The 18,460-nt window shown below is 40.1% G+C and overlaps 1 protein-coding gene across 1 annotated transcript; it reads right to left on the bottom strand.

The window, feature by feature from the left end:
* Positions 1-1,431: 1,431 nt before the first annotated feature.
* Positions 1,432-15,813, bottom strand: rp1l1a (rp1 like 1a). Its single transcript, XM_030085727.1, has 7 exons — positions 15,589-15,813; positions 13,682-14,008; positions 12,487-12,730; positions 7,106-11,106; positions 6,091-6,936; positions 3,935-4,549; positions 1,432-1,774 (listed from the first exon to the last, which is right to left on the bottom strand). Exons 1-7 carry the CDS (start codon positions 15,811-15,813, stop codon positions 1,460-1,462), a joined length of 6,573 nt encoding a protein of 2,190 aa, XP_029941587.1. The 3' UTR covers positions 1,432-1,459.
* Positions 15,814-18,460: the final 2,647 nt, after the last annotated feature.

Raw genomic sequence — 18,460 nt, forward strand, 5'->3', positions numbered from 1 at the left:
AATGTACAGTTTTCACTAGTTCTGTTGTAGATTTTTTGTTGAATTAAGATACTTTTACTTTGAAATAAGTAAATATATTATACCAATAGAAGAAGTGACAACTGTCTTGATTTCAGAGAACTTCTCTTAAATCAAGTCTTTTTATCTTGATGAAATATAATTTTTGAGTGAATTTATTTTAAATCAAGTAAAATGAGACATTTTCACTCAAAACAAATTTAAAAAATCTTGCTCAGATTTTGAGTTTTTGCAGTGTTTTTTGTCCACGAGGTACTCAGTAAATAGTTGGCGAAACTTGAGTTAGTTTAATTCAAAATAAAATACATATGTATCACATGTTTACGTTTTTCGGCAATCAACACAGAAGAAATGGGTGGTTTGAAGTTTCAGGGTTCTACGGTCGCCGTGGCGACTCCAGGAGGCGGAGCCATAAAGTGCTTCAAGTGTCCATAAGAGTCCTTGCTCTGGCAGCTACACTGAAAAAAATTCTACATCTGAGCAAGTTTTGAAAACTTGTTCTGAGTGAAAATGTCTAATTTTACTTGAGTTAAGATAAATTCACTTCAGAATAAAATTTCTGCAAAATAAAAGACTTGATTTAACAGAAGTTCTCTGAAATCCATAAAATTTTAACTTGTTCGATTGGTAATTTTTTCTCTTCAATGAAGACACTTTTACTTTGAAATAAGAAATAACAACACTTGTTCTATTGGTAGATGTTTTTTTTTTCTTAAAGATACTTTTACTTTCAAATAAAAAAAAAAAATGTAATTTTCACTTGTTCCATTGGCAGATTTTCTTTCTTAAATTAAGGTACTTTTACTTTGAAATAAGTAAAACAAAATATACAATTTTCACTTTTTCTACTAGCAGTTTTTTTCTTAAATTAAGATAGTTTTACTTTAAAATAACAAAAATAATTCAACAATTTTCACTTGTTTTATTTGCAGGTTTCATTTCTTAAATTAGGATACTTTTATTTTGAAATGAGAAAAAAATCTTAAATTTTGACTTGGTCTGTCATTTTTTTCTTAAATTAAGATAGTTTTACTTTGAAATAAAAAAAAAATCAACAATTTTCACTTGTTTTATTTGCAGGTTTCGTTTCTTAAATTAAGATACTTTTATTTTGAAATAAGTAAAAGAAATCCACAGTTTTCACTTGTTCTGTTGTAGATTTTTTTGTTGAATTAAGATCCTTTTACTTTGAAATAAGTAATTATACCAATAGAAGAAGTGAAAACTGTCTTGATTCCAGAGAACTTCTCTTAAATCAAGTCTTTCCATCTTGAGGAAATAGAATATTTCAGTGAATTTATCTTAAATCTATTAAAATGAGACATTTTCACTCAAAATCAGTTTCAAAGACTTGCTCAGATTTGGATTTTTTGCAGTGTATGTCCCTGCTCAAAGGGGGTTTTTGGGGTAGTTCTGGACTAGAGTTGGGTCTAGTAACGACTCAGCAGTTCTCCATCTCCTCGCCAGTCTCTTTGGGTTTGCGTCGTTTCACCCTGGCCGGCGACCGGCTCCGCCGGTTCCCTGTCCCGCCGCCACCGCCGCCCATTTTGGGTACTTCCATGGCGTCCACGGTGTTCGGGGCATCGGCGTCTTCCTCCTCCATGGACCCAGGCTGGGACTCCACGGAGGTCCTGGTGACCTGGTGGAGGAGGGTCCCGTCCTCTTCCTCCTCCACGGCGGCGTCTTCCTGACGTTTGGCGCCGGCGTCCGAGTCTTCCTCGGCGTCTTCGGGCTCCTCCCCTTCGCACGTTGGTTCCTGACAAATCAACACAAGGTGTCAAATTTCAAATTTCTACTTTAGATGAGACGGTTTGTGAGCAAGATCCAACCTCTGCTGGGAAAAAGAGAAGGTCACGCAGAAAAGCTGTAATACCAGGGAAATTCCAGCAGGGGGCCATGATGTTGGTTTCCCTTTGGAACCCATTCAAAATTGCTGATTTCCATTTTTTATATACAGTCTATGGATGACGTCACATTAGCTTCGCCCATCTTTTATATAGTCTTTAGATGACATCACGTTAGCTCCGCCCAAATTGGTTGACGTCATATTAGCTCCACCCATCTTTATATACAGTGTGGATGACATCACATTAGCTCCGCCCATCTTTTTATATACAGTGTGGATGACGTCACGTTAGCTCCGCCCGTCTTTTATATACAGTCGATTAATGATGTCATGTTAGCTCCACCCATCTTTTATATACAGTCTAGTGATGACGTCGTGTTAGCTCCGCCCATCTTTTATATAGTCTATGGTTGACATCACATTAGCGCCGCCCATCTTTTATATACAGTCTATTAATGACGTCATGTTAGCTCCGCCCATCTTTTATATACAATCTCGTGATGATGTCACATTAGCTCCGCCCATCTTTTATATACAATCTCGTGATGATGTCACATTAGCTCCGCCCATCTTTTATATATAATCTAGTGATGACGTCACATTAGCTCCGCCCATCTTTTATATACAGTCTAGTGATTACGTCATGTTAGCTCCGCCCATCTTTTATATACAGTCTAGTGTATGACGTCATGTTAGCTCCGCCCATCTTTTATATACAGTCTGGGGATGACGTCACGTTAGCTCCGCCCATGTGTTCCAGCAGTGGAAGCTTCTTGTTGCTGCCAATCAGAGCAGATTGGTTCAGGCTTCTAATTGGATGGTCAGATTATCTTCTCCCTAAGGCTTAGAATTAGCGGCGAGGCTGCAGTCGGTCAAACTGCTCTTTCAGGAACAGGCAGACGCAACACGATCAGGGACTCAGAGGTGTTTGGACACGAGAGATTCCACAGAGGAAGGAACTACACTACAAAAATAAATAAATAAAATCTGACCAAGTTTTTTAAAGTTGTTTTAAGTGAAAATGTCTCATTTTTCTTGATTTAAGATAAATTCACTTAAAAATTAAATTTTGTTGAGATAGAAAGACTTGATTTAAGAGAAGTTCTCTGAACTCAAGACAGTTTTACCTTCTTCTATTAGTAGATTTTTTTTTCGTTGAAGTAAGATACTTTCACTTTGGAAAACGTCAAGAAATCTGCCAATACAAGTGGACATTGTGTTAAATGAAATCTTTTTATCAACATAAATTTTAATTTTTAAGTATATTTACATTATATCAAGTAAAATGAGACATTTTTTTCTCAAAACAAGTTGAGAAAACTTCCTCAGATTTGGATTTTTTTTACAGTGTATAAACAAGCTACAACAGAACAAGCTACTTGATTTAAGATAAATTCACTGAAAAATTACATTTCAGCAAGATAAAAAGATTTGATTTAAGAGAAGTTCTTTAAAATCAAGACCATTTTTTACTTGTTCTGTTGGCAGATGTTTTTAAATCATTTCATAGTAAAAGTATGTGATATTAAGAAAAAAAATACCTGTAGAACAAATGAAAACTGTGAATGAAAAAAGTGAAAATTGTACATTTTTTAATGTATTTCAAGAAAAAATATTTTAATTTCATCATCAAAATCTTCCAGTAAGACAAGTAAGGATTCTAGAATTTTTTTTACTTGTTTCAAAGTAAAAGTATCTTAATTTAACTTACAGAAATCGGCCAACAAAAGAAGGTAAAACTGTCTTGATTTCAGAGAACTGCTCTTAAATCAAGTCTTTATATTTTGATGAAATAGAAATTTTCATTGAATTTATCTTAAATCCAGTAAAATGAGACATTTTCACTCAAAACAAGTTTAAAAAAAACTTGCTCAGATCTGGATTTTTACAGTGTATCAGCTAAACCCACATTGGTCAAATCACCTCCAACCACCAAAACCCGACGAAGGATCTAGCACTGGTCGCTACCTTTGGCGTGGCGTCTTCCTCCTCCGCTGACTCCGCCTCTCCTCCTTTGGCATCTTCATCATCCTCATCCTCGGCTGATGATGACTTCCTATTTTCCTGAACTTCCTCTTCTTCTTCTTCTTCTTCTCTTGATTCTGATGTTTCTTCAACCTCCTCCTCCTCTTTCTTTTCATTTCCTGCGGTTTCTCCTGAAGCCTCCTTCACTGTGTTGCTGTCGCTCTCCTCTTCCTCACTTCCTGTTTCTCCATCATCCTCTTCCTCTTTTTCTTCATTGGTGTTTTCTTCCTTTCCTTCCGCCTTTTCTTCTTCTTCTGCGATCGTCTCCTCCAAGACGACGTCGGCTTTGACTTCCTCCTTGGTCTCGTCCTCCTCCTCTTCCTCCTGAACCACCTCCAGACTCCTCTCCTTCTCCTCCTCTTCCTCCTCCTCCTCCTCTTCCTCGCCGTCCCCGTCCGCTTCCTCCTCGGGTTTGGGTTCGGCGGGCGGAGCGGGGACGGGGTTCTTCTTCAGCTGGAGGATCTTCAGCAGGTCGAACTCGATCATGACGGGGGCGTCGGCCGCCGCCGGGTTCTTCCTGAAGGGCCGGGCGGCCATCTTCTTGCGGACGCAGGCATCGCACGGGCAGTACTCGTCGTCGCTCCGCTGGTCGCTGAAGTCGCCCGTCGTCTCGCCATCGCTGGCCGAGTCGGCGGTTTTCACCGATTGGTTCTTCATCACCTGCGAGCAAAATCAGTAATTTCAGACATAATAATAATAATAATAATAATAATAATAATAATAATAATAATAATAATAATAATAATAATGATAATAATAATAATAATATAATGTATATATGCTAGTGTATATCTGTTATTGATTTAATTATATCTGTCTTAAATTAATATTTAAACTATATTTAAATTGTCGTTTTGTTTATACACTGCAAAAAATCCAAATCTTAGCAAGTTTTTTTTTTGAACTTGTTTTGAGTGAAAATGTCTAATTTTACTTAATTTAAAATAAATTCACTTAAAAATGATATTTCATCAAGATAGAAAGACTTGATTCAAGAGAAGTTCTCTGAAATCAAGACAGATTTCACTGGATTTTTTTTTCTGAAATTCAGATGCTTTTACTTTGAACCAAGGAAAAAAATTCCTACAATTTTTAGTTGTTCTTTTGCTTTTTTTCTTAAATTAAGATACTTTTACTTTGAAATAAGTAAAAGATTTAAGAGAAGTTCTCTGAAATCAAGAAAATTTCACTTGCTCTATTGGCAGATTTTTTTTCTTACTAATTTCAAACTAAAAGTATCCTAATTTAAGAAAAAAAAATCTGCCAATAGAGCAAGTGAAAATTTCTTGATTCCAGAGAACTTCTCTTAAATCAAGTCTTTCTATCTTGATGAAATATAATATTTGATTGAATTTATCTTAAATCAAGTAAAACGAGACATTTTCACTCAAAACAAGTTAAAAAAAAACTTGCTCAGATTTGGATTTTTTGAAGTGTACCTTTTATTTAATTATATCTATCCTAAATTTATAGTTAATTTCTGTATGTATGGTTGGGCCTTGTAAATTCTCATATTTTGCATTTCTTTTCCATTTATATTTCTTTTGTCTGTGCTGCTTAACATTGTAATTTGCCCCTGTGGGACCAATAAAGGACTTTCAACAACAACAACAACAACAACAATAATCATAAGAATAATTAAAGCTGCAAGCAGCATTGGTCGGGACCAAGCTGACCCGCCGTCCTCGTACTGTACTACACTGCAAAAAAAAAATTAAAAAACTCTGACCACTTTTTTAAAACTTGTTTTGACTGAAAATTTCTCCTTCAACTTACGATAAATTCCCCTTAAAAATATATATATTTCAGCAAGCTAGACTTGATTTAAGAGAAGTTCTCTTCATATTCATATTCTCTTCAGATTTTTTTTTCACTTACTGTATTTCAAAGTAAAAGTATCTTAATATCAGTAAAAACAATCTGGCAGTAAAACAAGTGGTAATTGTAGATTTTTCTTTACTTATTTCAAAAGAAGTCTCTTAATGTAAAAAAAAAAAAAAAAAAAAAACCAATAGAAGAAGTTAAAACTGTCACAATTTCAGAGAACTTCTCTTAAATCAAGTCTTTTATTTAGCTGAAATACAAATTTTAAGTGAATTTATCTAAATTATGTACATTTAGACATTTTTACTCAAAACTAGTTCAAAAAAACTCGCACAGGTTTTTAATTGTTGCAGCGAGTGACTGAAGGCGTCGCTCACCTTCAGCATCCGCCGCCTCTTCTCCGTCATGGTGGACTCCCTGGAAAGATTCGCCCCCAGCGGTGGCGCCGGCCGGGGCGGCCTCCCCGCCCGGCCCGCCCGGCTCTGGATCTTCTTCATCTCCAGCTGGACGCTCTTCTGGATGCGCTGGCTCACCTCGTCCCTCAGCTCGCCGATCATGGCGTCCAGGACGGCGCTGTCGTCCAGGTCCCAGCGGACCTTGAACTCCGTCATGGCGTCCACGTAGTGGCCCATAAACTGCTTCTCCAGCTTCTTGAGGAGGTGCAGCACCCACACTGGGTCCGGGTCTTGGGACAGTCTTTTGGACAGCGGCGCCCGGACCACGGTCGGCGGTGTACCCGAGCTCGAGTCCTCGACGTTCTCCTGCTCGTTATCGGTCGGCGTCTTGGAGTCGCCATTGGCCGAGCTCTTGTCTGAAGATGAAGGTTCGCCCGTGGCTTTTTCCGGATGTTTCTCTTCGGCGTTTGTCTTCCCTTGCTCCTTGCCCTCGACCGCTGTCGCCTCCGCCTCGTCCTCGTGAAGAGAATCGGTTTTATCCTGAGGGGTTTCGTCCCCTCCCTGATTTCCGTTCTCGCCGGAGCCGCTGCTCATCCCAACTCCGGAAGACGACCTCGGCGGCGTCACCTGATCGGCCGTGCCGCCTTCAAGGTCCCTGGGTTCGGTCAGCCAGAGGGATTGGAGGATAGCCATGATGTCCCCGTACCGTGGTACATGGTCCTTCTGGAGGTCGGAGTTCACTGCAGGCTCGATCAGCTGGAGCTGGGCCAGACAGTCCAGGAGACCCCGTGCTGACGTGCTCAGTCTGCGACCGTAAACTGGAGACACCTAAAAAGGAAAAAAAAGTATATATTTTTTTAAATCTACACATGTAAAACAAATCATTTTTGCCCATGCCTTTTGCTGGCATGCTAACAAAGGTATTGGCCAAAAATGGTTTGCCTGCAGGTAACAATGCACATCTATATTCATATATCATAAAAAATGGAATGCTGACCTCAGGCATGCTCCGACATCGACCGAGGGAAGAGCTGAGCAGAACCTTCATCACGGCTGCAGAGGACCGCCAGTTCTTGGGCAAAGACTCATTGGTCGTCCCTGAAGCCTCCACTGGAGCCGGTTTCGACCGGCTCTCCTCACATTGCACTTCATCCTCCTTCTCTTCCAACTCCTCAGGTTTGGATTTCTTCTCATCCTCTTCTGCTTCATTATTCTCAGGGTTCTTCTCTTCCTTTTCCACTTCTTCTGTCATCCCCTTAGCCATCGGTTCTCCGTCCTCCTCGTTCAAGGCGTCGTCCGGCGTGAATGCCCCGCCGTCCGCCGGGATGCTCCTCAGCCAGTCGCTGACCACCTCGTTCGGCGAGGCGTTGGGCAGGCAAGCCGGCGTCAGCACGTCTTCCCGGTCCGTCGCCGTCCTTACCTTCCCGCTCTTTTCGCTCCTGCACCTGCCGCTGGCTTTGCTGGCTTTCGATCTCTGGCTGGCCGGTCGGGCGGTGACCATAGTCTCCTTCAGCAAGTCGGCAGCCGACAGGGTACTCTCACTGCAGGCATCCACAGGACAGGGGCTTCCGGTTCGGGTACTCTTCTTCTGAGAGTTGGACGATTTCACGCTGCCACTGTCGCCCTCTGCATTTGATCTGGCTTTGGAAACCTGGACCGGCTTCAAATAGTCCGGCTTGATCGTATCTTTCTCTTGACTTCTCTTCGAGGCTTTAGACTTTGACTCCGACTGAACCGAAGCTACCGATTCGGGCTTGAGACTGCAGCGGTTCTGGGAGTTCACGCTGGCCGCCTTATTGCTGGAAAAGTCTTCCTCCTCTTTGGCCTCGTTGTCCCGGTTTTTGGCATCATCGTTTGTGTCTTCCACGATCCCAGTTTCTGATTGGGCATCGTTCCCATCTTTGTTGGAACTCTCGCCGTTGGGTCTAGGAGTTGATGCTTTGACGCTGCATTTGCAAGAAGACCTGTGAGACACGCTGCTTTTGACGGAAATCACGCTGATTGCACCCGATCGCTTTAGCTCCAGACCCTCTTCACCTCCATCCTCGCCCCCTCCCGGTGTTTCAATTATCGGGATTTCGACCACAGGTATGTTGTGAGATGAAGGGCTTTTGGAATTTTGAGAACGACTGGATTCTGATCGTTCCTGCTCCTTGTTCGAGGTTGAATCCTCCGGAGTCGACAACTGCCCCCGTTTCCTCGCTTCGCTCTCGGCGTTTCTGCGAAAAGAGACGCTGGATTTTCCGCTGTCCGACTCGGCCGTGTCTTGATCTTCTGGCAGCCCGAGCGAGACGGAACCTGATGAATTCCGACTTGCCGAATGTCTTTTGGAGGAGGACGACCGGATGCTGGCCACACCATCAGATGCCCCATCACCTTTCAGATCTTCCTCCTCCTCGCCATCCTTGTCCGTCTTTGCTGAATTTGTTCCACAGCGACATTTAGATATTTCTGATTTGACGGAGATCGGGGACTTAGCATTCGACTGTCCAACACCGGGACCAGGCGACAGCTGTTGCGCAGAGGACCGAGACCTTGTGGGAGATGCAGCGGGAACTCTCGGTGACAGGGTTCCAGGGGTGAGTGAACCTTTGGGCGACAACATTTCAGAAGCTACTTTCTCATTTTCATCACCATTCTCTTCGTCATCCATATCTTCCGGAGTTTTAATCGTCACCACATTTGGACTTGAAGGTTTCTTGCTAGAACTTGATTTCTGAGAAGTGCCTGACCTCAGGGACGATCTAGATTTTACAGACATTGCACTCGGCACTCGGTCTTGGTTCTGACCTGTATTCGGTTTTGGGTTTAGAGATGCCACCGTGTGGTTTGACTTCTGGGACTTGGCAGACTTGGCAGAGGCGTGCGATTTCGCCGAAACGGCACTGGTAGGCCTGTCGACAACATCCTCAACTTCTGCTTTGGTGTGGTGGGACTTTGCTGAGGAAACTGTTTTCCCCGATAAAACACTGGCTGAACGGTCTTCTGCTTCTTCACCATTTCCTTTATCATCTTTGTGACAGTCACACTTAGATTTTGTGGAATTATTTGATTTTCCAGATTTCCCAGACACCTCACTCGCTGCCCTCTCTTCTCCATCTCCCCCGGGTTCTGACTTGGGAGAAAGTGACCTCTCCGATGCCTTGTCAGATTTATTCTGGGATTTTTTAGACTTAACAGACAGATTGGACTTTGCAGACACTTCACTTCCTGCTCTTTCCCCTTCCTGTGTTTCTCCCAAGTCTCCATTCACTTCTACATCGGGCTCTTCCGCTGCCTTTTCACACGGAGACACAGGTTTTTCACATTGACTACAAGTTGACCTGCCAGATCTGCTGGTTTTTGCCGAGACGTTTGATTTGGTTGACACAGTGCTCTCAGGCCTTTCAGCCTTTCCAGATTTGACAGAGAGGCAACTGGGAGCTCTTTTATTCATGCCGTCCTCTGGCTCGTCACTCGGGGAGGCAGTTTTTGTTCCTGACTGACAGTTGGACTGATGCGACTTGATTGAAGTGCCAGATCTGACCGACAAGGAGCTTGCTGTTCTGTCTCCCTCTGGTTCTTTACTCGATTTGACACCATTATCTTCAGATGTGCTTTTGTGGCTCCTATCCTCTTCCTTGTCTACCATCGCACCAATATTGTCATTACAATCAGATTTGTGTGATTTGTTGGACCTTTGGCTCGTGGCTGAAGCAACACTCGGCGCCCTTTCTTCATCCTTGGTCTCAGGATTGGACGTTTTGGATGCTCTGCCTTCTTGGACATTTGAAGCAGCTGAGCAGCGCCCACAATCCGTGAGGTTGGTCTTGTTGGACTGCGTTGACACGGCCGAACCATCCGAACCCGAATCCTCGCTGCCATTTCTGGTGATTTCCTGGTTTCGGACGGGCGATGCGGGTTTAGGAGACGCCTGATTGGAACGATTGGACATCTGAGACGCCGTGCTACCAACATCGGAGTTGAACCCACGCTTGCAGCCGCCGCAGTTGGAGCAAACGCCGGACGACTTCTTAGAGTTTGCAGAAAGTCCTGAACGGGCGGAGGAACCACTAACAGCCCGGTTGTCCTCTGATTTTGGGTCGTCGGTTCCATGTTGCAGAAGATCGTCGTCCCCATCGTCCTCATCCTCCTTGAGAGACCGGAGGACATGAGATGAGCTGCTGACGGCGGAAATTGGTCGCCCTTCATCTTCCTCCTCCTCCACCTCCTCCTCCATTGGGACCTCGCCCGGCTTCCCGCCGTCCACGGCGATCACCTCGCTGCGGCTGCAGCTCCGGTTGACCTGGCAGATTTCCACGCAGGTGTCCCCGTCCCGCTCCACCTGGACCCGGTGCTCCACCTGCTCCGTCACGCAGGTCGTGGTCTCTTCCCGAACCAGCCGGCCCTGCTCCGAGCCCGAGTCCGAGAGCCGGGCCCGGCATCGCACCACCCTTCTAGAGTTGCACGACGAAGACGAACTCGAAGAATGGGTCTGTCTCGCCGCGGACGGACGCGGAGGCGGGTGAGGAGGAGGATGATTCGCTGGGTTTTCCCACAAGTCGTACTTCTGGTCTTGCCGATGGTAGCAACACGGGCAGTGGTTCCCCTCCAGGACGCACGATTGGCCGGAATAGTCCATCCCTTCTGGGTCAAACATGGCCGATTCGGGGTCAGAACAGCTTTCGGATTGTCCCTTCTGCAAGTAATGAGACTGTCCTTCGCTCAGAGCACAGGACTCATTGGTCAGGGACGGGGACTTCCTGATTTGCGTGGACCACTGGAGTGTCTCGTCGTTGTGGAGGCGGAATCGCACCCTCATCTCCACCGAGAGGCTCCCGTCCTTGTTGACCAGGACGCGCTTCTCGATGTCGTCGTTGACGATGGCTGGACGGGGGTGCGGGTACGACGAGCCGGCGCCGTACGACTTCTCAGAGGACAGGGAGAATCGGGTGGACCGGTTGGACGAGTCAGACCGAGGGTGGATGATGCTCTTCCTGGTCTCCAGACCGAAGTTGACTGGAAAGGAAACGCAGGAAAGCATCGAATGAATAACAATTCAGGAGGAAAAATATCTTTACTCAGAAAAACATCAAAATCTGTGCAAATATTTTAAAGTTGTTTTGAGTGAAAATGTCTCATTTTACTTCATTCAATAGAAATTCTGGGAAAAACCAGGAAAAAAATTCCCGTCTTATGGGAATTTTCTTAAAATTCTTTTGCCGTAACGCTGAGTAAAGTCACACCAAACCATTCCTGAATTAGTAAGTTAGAAATATGTGAATTTAGGTAAGTTTTTTTTTTTTTTTTTTTTTTTTTTAATGAATTGACACTTTTGGAGGATAAACAGTGGATTTATGGCTGAAAAATGACACATTTGGAAGGAAAAATGGTAAAAATAAGTGTCAAAACAAAGGTTTTGCGGTAAAAATGGAAGAAATGTTCAATAATTGTTGAAAACATATGAATTTTGTTGAGTTTTTTTTTCAATGAATTGACACTTTTAGAGGACAAAAAGTGGACATGTGGCTGCAAAAATGAGACATTTGGAAGGATATATGGGGAAAAAAGGGTCAAAATAAAGGTTTTATTGTAGAAATGTAAGAAAATGTTCAATAATTGTTGATTAAACACCAGATAAACAACTTACACTGTAAACATTTTTTTAGCTCAAATACAAGATATGAACAAGAAATGAAAGAAAATAAATAAAAATAGAATAAAATGAAATTGACTTTTTTCAAATTAAAAGCATCCTAATTTAAAAAAAAAATATTGCCAATAGAACAAGATTTTTTTGCTTATTTCAAAGTAAAAGCATCTTAATTTAAGGAAAAAAAACAATATATCAATAGAACAAATAAAACTTGAAAACGTTTTAGTCATTTCAAATTAAAAAGTAATAGTAATTTCAAATTAAAAGCATCTTAATTTAAGAAAAAAACTAAATCTACCAATAGAACAAGTGAAAATTAGTTTTTTTTACTTATTTCAAAGTAAAAGTATTCTAATTTTAAGAAAAAAATCCACCAATAGAAGCTAAGAAAAAAATCCACCAATAGAAGCAGTGAAAACTTTTTTTTTAACTTATTTCAAAGTAAAAGTATCTTAGTTCAAATAAATAAATATGTCAATATAACAAGTGAACGTTGTATTTTTTTTTTTTATTTCGAAGTAAAAGTATCTTAATTAAAGTAAAAAAAATCCACCAATAGAAGTCAAAACTGTCTTGATTTCAGGGAACTTCTCTTAAATCAAGTCTTTTATTTTGATGAAATATAAATTTTTAAGTGAATTTATCTTAAATCCAGTAAAATGAGACATTTTCACTCGGAACCAGTTTTTTAAACTTGCTCAGATTGTGATTTTTTTTTTTAAAGCGTATTGTTGGCAACGTACCACTCTTCTTGCTCTCCAGGCCCTCGCTGTACTGGCTGGCTCTGGACTGGGCTCCGTGAGGCGGGGACCGGGCTCCCTGGGTGGCCGGGGACCGGGCGCCGTTCCCGGGCGTCCGCGGTCCCAGACCCGGGGTCTTCTCCTCGGAGCTCTTCCTGAGGAGGCCGGCCAGCGTCGGGCTGAAGGCCTCCCGGCCGACGCACACCAGGACGCCGGGGCAGGTCATCAGGCTCTGGACGCTGTCGATCTGGAGCACAATACACACAGCGTCAGGGGATGACACACTGTCAAAAATCACAATCTGAGCAAGTTTTTGAAACTTGTTTTGAGGGAAAATGTCTTATTTTACTTGATTTAGGATACATTTCTTAAATTAAGATACTTTTATTTTGAATAATTTAAAAAAAATCCAGAATTTTCACTTGTTCTACTGGCGTTTTTTTCTTCTTCTTAAAATTAAGGTACTTTTATTTTTAAATAAGTTAAAAAAAATATATATATACAATTTTCACTTGTTCTCTTGGTAGATTTGTTTAGACGTAATTCAGATACTTTTACTTTGAAAAAAGTAAAAAAAAAAAAGTACAATTTTCATTAGTTCTATTGGTAGATTTTTTTTTCCTTAAATTGAGATACTTTTACTTTGAAATAATTGAAAAAAATCTAACATTTTCATTTCTTCTATTGGCAGATTTCTTTCTTAAATTAGGATACTTTTATTTTGAAAAAATATTCTTCAATTTTCACTTGTTCTGTTATTAGCTTTTTTCCTAAAATTTAGATACTTTTACTTTGAAATAAGCAGAAAAAAATCTATAATTTTCACTTGTTTTATTGGTAGATTTTTTTTCTTAAATTGAGATACTTTTACTTTGAAATAAATAAAAAAACTACACTTTTATCTTGTTCTACTGGCAGTTTTTTTCCTTAAATTAAGGTACTTTTACTTTGAAAAAAGTTTAAAAAATTCTACAATTTTCCCTTGTTCTCTTTAAAAATATTTTTTTCTTAAGTGAAGATACTTTAGCTTCGAAATAAGTTAAAAAAAAAAAAATTTTCACTTGTTCTACTGGAAGTTTTTTTTCTTAAATTACTTTTACTTTGAAATGAGTAAAAAAAAATTCACTCAAAGTAACTTAAAAAATGGTTAAGATTTTGACTTTTTGCAGAGTAAGTTTACAAAAAAAAAAATTCTGACCTTGCGCCCCTCGACGGTGTAGAGCCTGCGGACGTGGAACCTCAGGGCCTCAGACGCCTCGTCCAGGAAGGCCCCCAGGCTCCTGGTGGACCGCCGGTTGAGAACCACGCTCCGCCTCACGCCCGGCTCGCTGTTCTTCACCAGCAGGACGCGCCGCTGCCGGTAGGGGAGGTGGGCGTGGCCTGCGGGCGGGCCCTCGGGCCGGGGGCGGGGGCGGGGCCGGTCGGAGCAGAGGTAGCAACCGCCGTCCCGGAGCTGCTCCAGGTGGCGGATGGCGTGCGTGCCGCGGGGCGTGGTCACCGTCCGGACGCCGAACGGCAGCGGCACCTGCAGGAGGATGCATGGTCAGTCTAATACACTGTAAAAAATGAAAATCTGAGCAAGTTTTTTTAAACTTATTTTTAGTGAAAATGCCTCATTTTAATAGATTTAAGATAAATTCACTTAAAAATTATATTTCATCAAAATAAAAGACTTGATTTAAGAGAAGTTCTCTATTTGTTCTACTGGCAGTTTTTTTTATTTTTTTTCCCGTAAATGAAGATACTTTTACTTTGAAATAAGTAAAAAGAATCTACAATTTTCACTTGTTCGATAGGCAGATTTTTTGCTAATTTCAAAGTAAAAGCGTCTCAGTGTTTATGCGATTATTTGCGATTAACTGAAGAGAAATTATGCAATTAATTGCGATCAACTGAAGAAAAATTATGCGACTAATTGAGATGAATCGAAGAAAAATCATGTGATTAATTGCAATTAATCTCAGAAAAAAAATTTGTGATTAAAGCTAGGGTTGGCAATCTTGGAAAACTAGCATGTAGCACGAATGTAGCATCTCCCAAGGCTCCGCCCAGCTCCCACCCCATTGGAGGAGCTCCGTTGGGAGCAGAGACGCAGAGACGTTCCGGGCGTGCGGTGCGCGCGGCACTTCCGCGTCCAGTGTGTTCCTGGCGTAACCTGTCCTCAGTGCTTCGTTTCTTCGTTTTTCTTTATTTGCACTACGCCAAGTTATGGCGCACTCACCGGTGAGTAAACCCCCAAACATTCTTCTCCGTCATCCTGCAACGACGCTCCGTCCTTCTACGCGCGCACTGAATCAGGGTTAGGGCTAGGTCAGTGCACGCCATTGACATGTACGCGCAGGGGGCAGGTCGAACGGCGAAGGGATTTGATTGGTTTAAAAAAAGGTGTCCCGTTAAGACGATTGGTTGCTGTTTTTCCCGTTTTACTCCTGCTGTAGATAGCGGATATTTTCCAAACTACTTTAAGAACACACCATGAATTGCTTCCCATCGGGTCATAAAGATCATTTTAACCAGTATTTAAAAAAATGTATCTCATTCAAATCGCCAACCCTAGCTTTAATTGTGATTAATCAAAGAAAAATTATGTGAATAATTGCGATTAATTGGAAAAAATTGGATTAACTGAAGAAAAATTATGTGACTAATTGAGATTAATCAAAGAAAATTCATGTGATTAATTGCGATTAATTGAAGAAAAATCATGTGATTAATTGTGATTAATCAAAGAAAAATTATCCGATTAACTGAAGAAAGATTGTCATTAAATGCGATTAACTGAAGAAAAATTATGTCATCAATTGCGAATCACCGAGTAAAATTTGTGCAATTAATTGCGATTAGTCGAAGAAAAATGATTTGATTAATTGTGAATAATCATAGAAAAAAAATGCGATTATTTGTGATTAATCGGACAAAAATCATGCAATTAACTGCGATTAAGACATATAATCATTGCCCTGAAAAACATATTTCTATATATTTTTTCAAGGATATTCATCCAGCTGCTGTCTCTGGTCTGAGTTTCTGACCCAGGATCATAAAAACCTCCTGTCGGCTTCAAAAGACCCCAGAGTGCTTCTGATTGGCCGCCGGCTGCCTGACCTTCTGGGAAAGGTCGTCCAGCAGGGCGTCGAAGCACTTGAAGCTGCGGCGGTGGACGGCCATCCTGACGCCCCCGAAGCGGCTGTCGCCGCTCTTGTAGAAGGTGATCCGCTTGGCTGGGGTGCTCAGGTGGGCGGGGCGTGGCTGGGGGGGCGGGGCCGGCGGCGGCGAGGCATGTTTAGACGGGGGCCGAGGGTCCCAGGTCCCCGAATGGACCGGCTGCATGCTGGGAACTCACGCCAACCTTGGGGGTAGACGGGAAAAAATGTAATGAATAACCAGAAAAAAAAATGAGCATTTCCTGAAGAAAATGCAAGAAAATGATAAACTGTGAAGCAGAAGAAGAAGAAGAAGAAGAAACGTTTACAAAAGCTGGAAAATTTGAAGAAAAGCTCAAATAAGTTAAAAAAGCTAAAAAGTTTCAAAAGTTTATATGAATGATAAAGAAGTTAAAAAGTTGACAAAAACATGAAGGAAGAGTGTAAAGTTGAAAAAATGGAAAATGGTTTGAATTAGCTGAAAAAAGATGAAAACTTTGAGAAAAAGCTAATAAACAGGTTGATAAACAGCAAAAAGCTGAAAAAGTTTGAAAAAGTTTGAAAAAGTTTGAAAAAACCTGAAAAAACTTGAACGAGGTTGAAAAAGTTGAAAAACGTCGAAAAAAGTTGAAGGTTAAAAAAATGAAAAAAAAAACTGAAAAAAGGTTGAAAAAGTTGAAATAATGTTGAAAAAATAAAAGCATTTTCTGACGAAAATGCAAAGTGTGACTGCTGAGCTGAAAGCGCCAAACTGTTGAAAAAAAAAAGTTGTACAAAGCTTCAAAAGATTGATATGATTCTCAAAGAAGCTAAAATGTTTAGAAAAAGGTGAAGGAAGAGCGTAAAGTTGAAACAATTTAAAATGGTGTGAAAAAGCACAACAATTTTGAATAAAGCGCAAAAAGTGGAAAAATTAGAGAAAAGTCAAAGAAAGCTAAAAAAAAAAAAAAAAGTAGATAAAAGTTGAAAAGGTTGAAAAAGTTGAGGAAAAGTTAAAAAAAAAACTGAAAAATGTAAATGAAATTTGAAAAAGGCTGAAAAAATAAAAAAAGCTGGATAAAGTTCAAAAAGTCTGAAAAAGCTGATTAAGCATGAGAAAGTTTGAACATTCTGAAAAAGGTTGAAAAAAACTCCAAAAACTTGAAAAAAGGCTGAAAAAAATAGATAAAAGTTGAAAAAGTTTGAAAAAGCTGAAAAAGTAAAAAAAAAAAAAAAGGTTGAAAATCTTGAAAGAAAACTGAAAAAAAGTTCAAGATAAGAAAAAAAAAGCTTCACACAACAGGTGTGTCTGTTGCCATGGAGACCAGCTGAACCCTGCAGCCATGACAGTGAATCAGCACTTTTTCACCCAGTTTGCATGTTTGAAGAAATGTCGTTTCTCCAGAACCCAGAGGTGAAATTAAAAAATCTTTTTTTCACAGTCAGCATCAGAAGCCTTTCATGGATTTATTTTGAGATTTTCATGTCTGTAGGATCATCCAATCAGCCACACCGAGCGTGTAAACATGAGTGAACTTTTGGATTTGAGCGAGAAAATCACTCCAAAATGCATTGGAGTGGATGGGAGAAAATCCTCCACTCCCTTCAAAAAAATGCATCTGGAGAGATAACCGTTTGAGATAGAGACACAATGAATACACTGTGAAAATCACAATGAAAATACCTACGTTTTGATGTGGAATTTGTGAAGATTGAGCCAGAAATGTGGCCTTTACGATGTGAGAAAACCTTTTTTTTCCGCTAACTGCCACTCTGCCACTTTACCCCTCTCCAATACACATCCATTATAAACTCCAAAAAAAATGGCTGAAATTCTTACAAAACTTTAAAGCTCACAGTTTGAATTTGGTAGAAGATATTGAAATTAGGTTTTCACATCTGAACCGAGGACAAATCTGCAAAAGTTTTGATATTTTAATGACGTCTCTACAACAAAGTACAGCAAGGCACGATGGACTTGTTCAGGGATGAAATTTTTAATTCAATTTAAAATTTTGGTTTTAAAAAATATATATACAATATGAAACAGGATGAAAATACATCTACACACCAATCTATATCGATTTTTAAGACAAAGCGTTCCAAAACGGGCTATCCTTAGCCCATATCAAGAAACCCTATTTATTCTTTTTCCTATTTATTCATATTTTTTATTCACTTTTCAACATTTTGTTTTAAACAACACTACGATAGAACATCAAATGTAGGAAGAGCGATTTGATTAAAAAAAAAGACTAATAAAATTAATTTGTACAAAATGTACATTTAAATTGTATTTATATCTGTCAGTGTGTATTTATTTATTTAATTATATCTGTCTTAGATTTATTTGTAAATTATATTTCATTTATTTCTGTCAATTTATATTTATTTAATTATATCTGTCTCAGATTTATTTGTAAATTACTTTTAATTTATATATGTTACTTTATATCTGTTATTTATTTAATTATATCTGTCTTAAATGTATTTGTAAATTACATTTAATTTATATTTGTTACTTTATATCTCTTATTTATTTAATTATATGTGTCTTAAATTTATTTGTAAAATATATTTAATTTATATTTGTTACTTTACATCAGTTATTTATGTAATAATATCTGTCTTGGATTTATTCATAAATTATATTTAAATTATATTTAATTTTGCCGGTTAGTTAAAATCTGTTATTTAATCATATCTATCCTAAATTTATATTTAAATTTTATTAAATTTTTCTATATATGGTTGGAGTTTGTAAATTTTCACATTTCTATTCTTTTTCTTTTCTCTGTGCTGCTGGGACACTGCTATTTCCCTCCTGTGGGACAAATAAAGGACTTTTAATTCAA

Source organism: Salarias fasciatus (assembly GCF_902148845.1).
Source record: "Salarias fasciatus chromosome 23 unlocalized genomic scaffold, fSalaFa1.1 super_scaffold_20, whole genome shotgun sequence".
Taxonomy (NCBI): domain Eukaryota; kingdom Metazoa; phylum Chordata; class Actinopteri; order Blenniiformes; family Blenniidae; genus Salarias; species Salarias fasciatus.

Bases quoted from the DNA above. Each gene is read 5' to 3' on its own strand.
- rp1l1a (XM_030085727.1), bottom strand. From the start codon at position 15,813: ATGCAGCCGGTCCATTCGGGGACCTGGGACCCTCGGCCCCCGTCTAAA. The intron at 14,009-15,588 runs GTCAGGCAGCCG...ATCCTCCTGCAG, and splicing joins TGGACGACCTTTCCCAGAAG to GTGCCGCTGCCGTTCGGCGT. The intron at 11,107-12,486 runs GTACGTTGCCAA...TTTCCTTTCCAG, and splicing joins CCTGGAGAGCAAGAAGAGTG to TCAACTTCGGTCTGGAGACC.